This window comes from Leuciscus leuciscus, assembly GCF_965113295.1.
Source record: "Leuciscus leuciscus genome assembly, chromosome: 4".
Classification (NCBI taxonomy): Eukaryota; Metazoa; Chordata; class Actinopteri; order Cypriniformes; family Leuciscidae; genus Leuciscus; species Leuciscus leuciscus.
Window position 1 is genome coordinate 45,753,698 of NC_138728.1, and position 10,637 is coordinate 45,764,334.

Genomic DNA, 10,637 nt, shown 5'->3' on the forward strand with positions numbered 1-10,637 from the left:
TAAGGTCTTAAAACTATGGCTTGCAATGAACCATCCTATTGGACACTGAGAAGAAGAGCAAAGGACAAGGTGGATCAACAACTGCGGACAATACAAACTACAGCTTGGGGAGAGGAGTTGGGCTGCATGCACAGTGACAATACCTGTCAATGTCAAACTGAGGATGAAGACACATTTATGGACTGTGTCTCTCATATTGATGAGAATGAAGGTGTCAATATGGCAAGTGCTCTTGACGACAGTGAATCAGACACAGAGTCCGAATCTGATCCAACTTCCCTGGAAGACGATTTGGCAACTTGGGCAACTGAACAAAAAATCACACATGTTGCATTGAATGCATTATTAGATATACTGCGTCAGCACAGTTTAAATCTGCCAAAAGACTCAAGGACATTGCTGGGAACAATGCGTTTGAACCCTGAAATACAAGTCAAGGCTGGTGGTCAATATTACCATTTCGGATTGCTGAAATCCATTACAGAGGTGCTACATCAGAACATCGACATTCTGAGCAGCATTCACACGCTGGAGCTTCAGGCCAGCATTGATGGTTTGCCCCTCTTCAAGAGCTCAGCAACACAGTTCTGGCCCATTCTAGGAACACTGAAAATATCAGACAAGAGGAACCAGTGACAATAGGTTTATTTTGTGGCACATGTAAACCTACCTCGCTAACTGAGTATCTTGAAGACTTCATCGCTGAAGTAAATGAATTGGCCAATGGATTCGAATTTGAAGGAGTGAGGTTAACTTTACATCTGTCATCAATGGTTTGCGACGCACACGGGCTATCATGGATGTGAAAAATGCACAGAGGATGGCGTGTACCTGGAAAACAGGATGACATTTCCAAGAAGTGACTTGCCTCGAAGAACCAATGAGAGCTTCAGAAACAAGACCGATTCTGATCATCACCGTGGTATCTCACCCCTTGAAGAAACGTCCCTGGATATGGTGTCTGGCTTCCCCCTCGACTACATGCACCTCGTGTGCCTCGGAGTCATGAGACGGCTTCTCCACTTGTGGCTGAAGTTGGGTCCTCTCACTTGTAGACTGTCGGGTTTTCACATAAACACATTATCAGAAAGGTTGGTGAATGCGCGAAGATATGTGCCCATGGAGTTTGCACGGAAACCAAGGGCACTGAGGGAAATTGATAGGTGGAAGGCAACAGAGTTCAGGCAGTTTTTACTGTATACGGGACCGGTCATGATGAAGGATCTCCTCACCACAGAGGTGTACAAAAACTTCATGCTGCTTTTTGTGGGAATCTTCATCCTGTGCAACAACAGTTTCATAGAAGATTACGGTGATTATGCAAATGAAATGCTAGTTCTTTTTGTCAATCACTTTGGGCAACTGTACGGTCCACAGTTCTTGTCGTATAATGCACACTCCCTCGTACATCTTGCAGATGATGCAAAAAAGCATGGCATTCTTGACAACTTCAGTGCTTTTAAGTATGAGAATCACCTGAACAAAATCAAAAGACTTCTGAGGAAACCAACATGCCCTCTGAGTCAAATAATAAAAAGATTCTCAGAGATGCGAAGAAGCGGCAAAAAAACGCAGAAAACCAGGCCACATCTGCTCAAAAAACAGCATGTGAACGGTCCTCTCCCTGCATCCTTTCATGAGGCGACACAATATAAAGAGTTGAGGACAAGCCCTTACACTCTTAAACTAGACCAGGCAAACAGTCACGTCTACATCGGCGGCAAAGCTTCTAAGCTCCAGAACATAATTTCATTCAAGGATGAAGTTTATGTTGCCTACAGTACCTTCAACAACCAGGAATCTTTCTTTGACTATCCTCTGCCATCCTCTACACTCGGCATCCATTTAGTTGGCGACCTCTCAACAACCGTTGAGTTCTGCACGTTTGAGGAAATAGAGAACAAAATTTTTCTTATCCCATACCAACATCATTTTGTTGCAATTCCTCTTTTACATACAAATTAATTCTTTATCAGTGCTTTTTGTTACATAGTTTATGCATTTGAATTACATAGTTGAAAATTTTATCGGAGTAATTAAATAATATTGGTTTCAGGCTTGAAGAAAAAAAAAAATGAAAAAAAAAATGTACCTAATAGTGGAGTTTGAGGGAGAAGGTACAACTGGACCAATTGCCAAGTCATGGTACGCAGACGGCTACTCCTGGTGGCCTCCATATAAAGACCTTGACAGGGTGTTGAAGAGCGTCAGAACCATGGAGGAACCACAGCCAGAGAAAGGGTGGACCCGTCACAGAACCAGAATCCTGCATGAGTCAGGTAAGAGGAGATTATACTGTAAATTAAACATGATCTTGCCCAGCATACCTGTATTTCATTGTTCAGAATCTTAATATTTTTTTTCTATACTGTAAAATGTGATCTCACATAGCTCTAATAAACAACATGTAAAAGCTCCAAAACTGTATTTCATTCGTCAGCATCTTTTCAAAATGTGGCCAAAAACTGGAAGAAGGCCAGCTACACATCTGACATAAATTCAGAGCCTGAAATTGCCAGAAAAAGGATTCCCAAGTAAGTAACAAGACAAAATAAATGGTTCAACACATGAAAATCCAATAATTAAGATATTTTTGATGAAATCTCTGAGCTTTCTGGCCATTCACATGACTTTAAACAGTGAAGAGCATCCAATTGTACTTTTTCTTTGTTTCCCTAGAAAGAAAACATGTTTTGATAGCATCTACTCATCAGATGATGAGGCACCAGAACCACCACCCCTTAAAAAAAGAAAAACTGCAGACAAAGAAAGTGTTCCTCCAGCACCGAAACCTCCAGCACTTCCAAAACGCACCAAAAAAAAAGGTAATGGAAAATAACTTAAAAAAAATGAATGTTAATGAAATGAATGCTATGAATAACAATACACTTTTCATGTCGACTCAACCAAAGGTCGAAAAAATATATCTACGATTCTGCAGAGGGTGTGTGGGGGTAGGGGGGTTAAAATTATGATTTTGACCTGAGATTTTGGGCCAAAACAAAATCTTTGGGTTTAGAAAGATAATGTATTTATTTTTACAGAGAGATTTGTAGTCTATTAGTAAAAATCTGTTGACTTCAGCAATCTTTGCTGCATGTGTCAATGGTGACAGTTCCAAAACAAATTCATCCATGACATTCAATATTATACTATTTTTTTATTTTCTGAAATTTGGTTGATTTGATGATTGATGAAATAAGTAAGATTAAAAGTGCATAACAGCCAGATTACAATAAACGAAATGTCCTTATTATTAGGTCCTGTTGTGCAAACTGAGGTTTTCCAGAGCAAAGCTGTTAACCCTTTAAGCAACTGTAAGTCTTAAGTTTCTCTTTTATCTTTTTAAAATTTTTTATCCAAATCTACAATGATTACTCAAAGCTACAACTATGTCAGCGGTTCTTCATCCTGTTCCTTGGAACTATGTAATTGTTGAAACATGCAGCTGCACAAATATATCAAAATGAACATTGCTAATGACCAAATAAACTGTCAACAGTATTTGTCAATCAGCAACAAAGGGAAACGGAAGAGCAACAGCAGACCTGGGGTGAGAGTCTCCCCAGCTTTCAAGGTACATTATTAGTTGTATCTGGCTGTTGGGTATGCTCAAATGAAAATGCTTTTTTGAAGTTTGTAAGTTATGCCCTGTCGCAATTACACATATTATAAGTGCAACCTACCCACTCTACCTTTTCTCAGCTCCAGTGTGTGTGTCTGAGGCAGAGCATTACGGAGACGGCTGGAGTGATGATCCACCGAACACACAAGGTACAAGAGCATAATCAGCGATGAGTAAATCAGAAACACATTCACAGAATTTAAATGCAAATAAAACTGAATAACATCATATTTTTGTTCAATCCATAGAGCACACATTTTCTGTCCTGAGAACATCAGGGGACAACCAAGGAAGAACACGGAGTAAGATTACTGCAAGTCCCACTTAAGTACATTTTACAATCTGACACCCCTCACCCAAATAGAGTCAGTTAACAGATCACAGTTCAAATTGCAATTGAAATGCACTTTAAAATAACTGCAAAATTATTTTTGGACAAATGTAGCCAGACTCAAGGCACTGGGATGACTCAACATTATCCACCCTTGTTAAGATAGATTCTGAAATGAATTCTCAACTCCCGCTGAGTGTGAAGCAGGCCTTAGTGTGTTATTTTGCAAATTTAACAAGTGAATCTTAACTACTCCACCTTTCTCAGCTCCAGTGGGTGTCTCTCAGGCAGAGCATCATGGAGCCGGCTGGGGTGTTGATCCACCGAACACACTAGGTAAAAGAGCATTTATTACAATAAGTAGGAGGAAACAAGACAGGCTTGTAAAAAACGGCTGGTAGGGAATACACAAGCTTCCTCCTGGGTTAGTGACATCACTAACCCTAAAAACTACATAAACCCTAATCCCGGGAACACACAGTCCATGTTGAGAATAGGAAAGTTGTTGTAGTAGAGCACATTTGTGAGTCTGCTCAAGCTGTCGCATTCGTCTTTTCACATGCAATACAGTACATAACACAAATGCAATAGCATGTCACTCTGTAGGCATCTTACAACAGTTCCCACACAACCGATTTATAGATTATCATGACAGAATATGCTAATTGAAGATAGTTAACTCCACATCAGCAACATAAATGAATCAACTGTGACCATTCAGAAAAGTCCTGTTGCTCTACATGTTGTCACTTCTTTTTGAATCTCTCCATCATTGTCCAACTCCAGTGTTTTATTATTTTATTATTTTCTGATACTTAAATTAACTACACATTTACACATTTTAGTGTGTGTTAACTTGTGTTAGAAACAAGTGAATCTTACCTACTCCACCTTTCTCAGCTCCAGTGGGTGTCTCTCAGGCAGAGCATCATGGAGCCGGCTGGGGTGTTGATCCACCGAACACACAAGGTAAAAGAGCATTAATTACAATAGAAAAGGGAGAAAAAAATCTTATTCACAGCACAGCACAAAATCTAAAACGGTATATTTCATGATCCTTTCCATTCCATAGAGCACACATTCTCTGTCCTGAGACCCTCAGGTGATTGTGACCGCCAAGGAAGATCACAGAGTAAGATAAGAAATAATGAAAATAAATAAAAACAACAAATAACTGACAGTGTCAGACACAGGCTGCATTTACACTTGGCATTAAAGGGATAGTTCACCCAAAAATGAAAATGCTGTCATCATTTACTCTTCTTCAAGTTGTTCCAAACCTGTATGACTTTCTTTCTTCTGCTGAACACAAAAGAAGATATTTTGAAGAAAGTCTGTAACCAAACAACTGATGGACCCCATTGACTTCCATAGTAGGAAAAAAAAAATACTATGGAAGTCAATGGGGACCAGCAACTGTTTAATTACCAACCTTCTTTAAAATATCTTCTTTTTTGTTCAGCAGAAGAAAGAAAGTCATACAGTTTTGGAACAACTTGAGGGAGAGTAAATGATGACAGCATTTTCATTTTTGGGTGAACTATCCCTTTAACATGCTTTCACAGTGATCCGATCAAGCAGATTGGATCATTAGCCAATTAGGACATGGCACATTTACATTTGGTCACATTAAGTGATAACTGATTGGATTTCTAAAGTGTTGTCAATTTTTTGTTGGCCATATGAGTGTAAAATTTATGTGAAGGAATCTTACACTGGTTCAAACTAAGCTTCTGTACTGTATATGTTTGATTTATGTTGTGTTTGGGACAAAGCTTTTAATGAAGATCATTTTGTTTTTATAATTAGGCTCTCTAAGTATATCAAATTTTGGATTTAGATTTATCGTCCAATATATCGCTATCGGCTTTCAGATATAAAGAATTAATGGTTATCGGTTTCGGACAAAATTTTTATATCAGTTTATCCCTATTTTGGAGAGCAACTACCCCCCTGTAATTTCAAAGATTTGTACAATAGAGAGTATGTCAAGTAGAAACGCCTCATCCATTTTGGGAGGTGCGTGCGCAGTCAGCAGTGAAGAGCCCGGTAAAAGTATAAACATTATACTTGTTTCAAATGGATTTGACAGAATCAAGTGACCAGACCAATGCTGCAGGGGGTGCCAGGAATAGTCACACTCAAATTTGGAAATATTAGAGTCCTAACTGTACTCAAAAGAGCACTGATGTACTGACTGGAGATTGTTGGTAATGCCAGTGTAATAATGAATAAATTAACCATACTGTTCTTATAAGAAGTGAACAAAAATCTGTTTTATGCTTTTCGATTTTATATTGATGGTTGGTAACAAGTGAATCTTACCTACTCCACCTTCCTCAGCTCCAGTGGGCGTCTCTCAGGCAGAGCATCATGGGGCCGGCTGGGGTGTTGATCCACCGAACACACTAGGTAAAAGAGCATTCATCAGGCATGAGGAAATCAACACATTCACAACATTTAAAGGGATACTTCACTTTAAAATGAAAATTCTGTCATAATTTACTCACCTTCAAGTTGTTTCAAACCTGTATGAATTTCTTTCTTCTGCTGCACAGAAAGGAAGATATTTTGAAGAATGTCAGTAACCAAACAGTTAACTGGAACCATTGACTTCCATAGTACATTTTTTTTCTATTGGCTAAAGTACCCGGATGTCGGATGTTTGGTTACTGACATTCTTCAAAATATCTATCTTTCTGTGCAGCAGAAGAAAGAAACTCATACAGGTTTGAAACAACTTGAAGGTGAGTAAATGATGACAGAATTTTCATTTTAAAGTGAAGTATCCCTTTAAAAACAATCTAATATATACATATACACATATATATATATATATATATATATATACATACATACATACATACACACACACATATATACATACATATAATTACATTATTTGTTCAATCAATAGTGCAAACCTTTTCTGTCCTGAGACCTTCAGGGAACCACCAAGGAAGAGAGGAGAGTATGTTTCCTACAAATTATATACGTATATTGTTTTATGCTGTTATGAAAATCATCAGCAGCATTTAAGTTTTTAGTTACCAAAATCTAGACCGTACCACGTACGTCATTTATCAATTTAAATGATCTTCTGTATTGCAGCAAGGGCAATTCTGGAAACACTAGAGAAAATGGACATGAAGATCAACCACCTGACTTCACTTGTCCAGTCTCTAGTGGGAAACAGACGCATTCTACCGCAGATGCAGAATGATGAAGAGGATGACGTCTTTCCACTCACATCTATTGAAGACCTAGACCGGCTGGAACAAAGTTTAGTTGACAGAGGGTTTATGCAGAGAATGGTAAGAATCAACTGAATTTTCAACCTACAACTAATAATGAAATGTACTGTGCATGTTTACACGCTTGTCAAAAGTCTGAGATTATCAATATTAAGATCAAGATTGTAAAAAAAAAATAATAATAATAATTAAAGAAGTTTCTTCTGCTCAGCAAGGCTGCAATTTACTTGATCAGAAATGCAGTGAAAACAGTAACAGTTAAATATGATTAAACCTTTCCATTTTAATATATTGTCAAATTTATTTTTTTCTCATCAAATCTGAATTTTCAGCATCATTACTCCAGTCTTCAGTGTTACATTATATTCTAATATTCTGTTTTTCTCATTGGTTAATAGCCATTATTATTGGTGCTCAATCATTGATAATGGTTATTATCAATGTTAAAAATTGTTTTTGCTGCTTCATATTTTTGAGGAAACAGTTAAATCCTGTTTTTAGGATTATTTGATGAACAGGTCATTATTTAATGAACAGAAAGTTCAAATGAAAGTTCAATTTATTTGAAATGTGAATCTTCTGAAATGTAATAAATGTGTTTGTCATTTTTTAACATTGCTGATTAAAATGGTTACTTACCTAAACTTTTGAATGGTAGTTCATCACAGTTTCCACAAAACTATGAAACAGCACAACTGTTTTCAATATTGATAATAACCAGAAAGGTTTATTGAGCAGCAAATCAGCATAATGATTTCAAGTGCTGCTGAAAATTCAGCTTTACAAAGCAGGAATTGCTTTTCAAAATAGAAAACAGTTCTTATAGTCAATGAACAGACTTTCAAAAACATTACAAAATAAGAATTATTCCAAACTTTTGACGGATACTAAGAAAAGTGCAGAAGAGGTCCAACTATATGCTCTCTAATATTACTTAAAATTTACCTGTTAAAGGTGAGGAGATTATCCATCAGTGGCGGGCCAACAATGAAGAAGACCGTGTGGAGAATCTGCTTCAAGGTCTTCACCACGAACGTCGCCCGGGAACTGAACTGGTGCGGGAGAGGAGACAAGCGGGGAATAAAGTCATCAAACGTCGGCTCACTCTTAATAGGCAAGTTCAAATGTTGTACAGATATGCATTAGATTTGATGGCGGGAAGTTAGTCAGTCAGGTAGGTTATAAGTACTTGCTAACATGTTCATATGAGGTAATAATCAAACATGTAATACCAACAGCATCGTGCCGTTTTCAAAAATAGTTAGCAATTATAATAGCTTGTTAAGAACTTAAATGAGGTTTAAAACATCTAACATTAAACGTTCAGTTAAATAAGTAGCCTATTGGCCAACCACAGAAACGTGCACGAAACAACGTGCTCACTACCTAACAGGTGATTTAAATTAACATAACATAACGCAAAGTTATTACATAACCGACCACAAACGCAATTAGTATAAAAAATATTTGATTTATAAGCCAATCTTTCCTCACAACTCGTCAGGACACATTCTCCACGCAGCTTCAGCAGTTTTACGTAGACTCACTCAGGAAGAGCTTGAAGCATTAACTCTCTGCACGTTTGATATCTTTGACCAATTTATTCGGATAAAAAAAAAATTTAAAGTGTCTTTTTTCTTTTTTATGCAGCTTCAGCCATGAGGAATCCCGTCCTGCTGTCGCCAACGGAAGCAGAGGCAGAGAAATACATCAAAGATTTCCTACGCTTGGCCCCAGGGAGGGTGTAATTTATGTTATTAATATTTGTGTATTGTATGAATATAGAGTGTATTGTTTTATTTGAATAGCCTACGTTAATATGGCGTTCTGTTAATGTGGCCTTTTATAATTAATTAAAAATGAATATAAATGATTAATTATAATGTTGCCTATAATAAATGTATTTCTAAAAACGACAGCAAATTGCGTGTTTTATTCTAGGTTCAGGAAAGCGTGGTTACTTCACGTACACAAAACAACTTGCTATAATTAACAGGTGATTATCATATCTAACCCAATCAACATAACGTAATTTTAAAGATATAACCGATCACAAACGTCACACAATTAGTATTAAAAATATATTTGTTTTATACATACCTCAAGCACATGTTTCCTCACAACTCGTCAGCACGTCTTCTCCACGCAGCATCAGCAGCACATGGTTTAATGTAGACTCACGCAGGAAGAGTATTTTCCAAGCCAGGTAAAAGTACATATTGACCGTGTTTGCAAGTATTTTTTTAGAAGAAGCAGTCGAGCAACAGAAGAGGACAGCAGATTGTAAGTTTTGTTTTCTCATTAGATTTTAGCGCTGTTTGCCGTTGCTAGGAAACATTGTTTTGTTTGCAGTGTTTAACGTGGTAATCGCCTTCTGAAGTTGCGTTTGTTCTCGTACAGCGTGAAAATTTGTAGTGGCTGTGTTTTATGGGAATTAATTTTGTTAATGGAAGGAATTATATCTGTAAACGATGTCTGGGCTACATAAATCAGATGTCTTGGAGATGTATGGACATCTGATGAACATCTTTAAAAGAGCGGATTGCCGACGTTCTAAATTATTTACGTCTTATTTACATAGCCTAGACGTCGTTCTAACAGCTGGCAAGGACGTCTCGGCGACGTTAAGCATATGAGCACACGCCCTAATATAAACGTCTTCCAGATGAAAACGACCGTAACGACGACGTCACACAGATGTCTGCGCGACGTGCGTGTGCTATCTGAGATGGTAGTCAATGACGAGAGACAACAAATATTTTTATCTCGTTTGGATTGTGCCCTGATTTACACATATGATGTTTGTCAATTTAAAAGATACATTTTAAATTCAAGAAAGTCGCAGCTTGATGTAAAACTGCTGAGGTATAAGACTGTGAAAATACGTAATTACAAAGACTACAAACCCAGAAGGCGCACATGCGACGTCACCTTTTCTCTCAATGAATGAAGCTAACTTTACTGAAGCCAGGGACGGATTGACAATCTGTGCGTTCTGGAAAAGTCCAGAACGGCCGTCCAACCGAGGGCCGTCGGCAAAAAAAAAAAAAAAAAAGTCTAATAAAGCAATATGAACAGCCAACAGCAGGGGCACTATATATGATCACGTATATGCTACGTGTAAAAAACAACAACTGAGGAAGAAGAGTCGGCCTATAGCCACTAACAGAAAGTTAGTTTTATATGGCTGCACTTTTAAATTAGCTTACATTATATTTGAATAGCAGTGGCTCTCCAACGTGGTGCCTGTGAGTTGCCTGCTAAACACATTCTATAAATAGCTCCAACTTGCCGTCAGGGTTCCAGACTTCGAATAATTGGTATAATTTTGCGACCTTTTCAACTAAACTTTTCAATTTGAACTTTTGCCTCTACAAAATTACCCAACTCTCTTTGATTATACGCTGTCATTTGCGTTGCGTATGAG

At 37.7% G+C, this 10,637-nt stretch overlaps 1 protein-coding gene across 1 annotated transcript; it reads left to right on the plus strand.

Moving 5' to 3' along the window:
* Positions 1-2,086: 2,086 nt before the first annotated feature.
* Positions 2,087-9,299, plus strand: LOC309496429 (uncharacterized protein; the record flags this gene model as incomplete). The annotated part of the gene is made up of 12 exons (XM_082166421.1): positions 2,087-2,279; positions 2,441-2,534; positions 2,680-2,825; positions 3,706-3,774; positions 3,874-3,927; positions 4,857-4,925; positions 5,029-5,088; positions 6,300-6,368; positions 6,874-6,927; positions 7,068-7,270; positions 8,165-8,324; positions 8,861-9,299. 12 exons carry the CDS (start codon positions 2,087-2,089, stop codon positions 8,956-8,958), a joined length of 1,269 nt encoding a protein of 422 aa, XP_082022547.1. The 3' UTR covers positions 8,959-9,299.
* Positions 9,300-10,637: the final 1,338 nt, after the last annotated feature.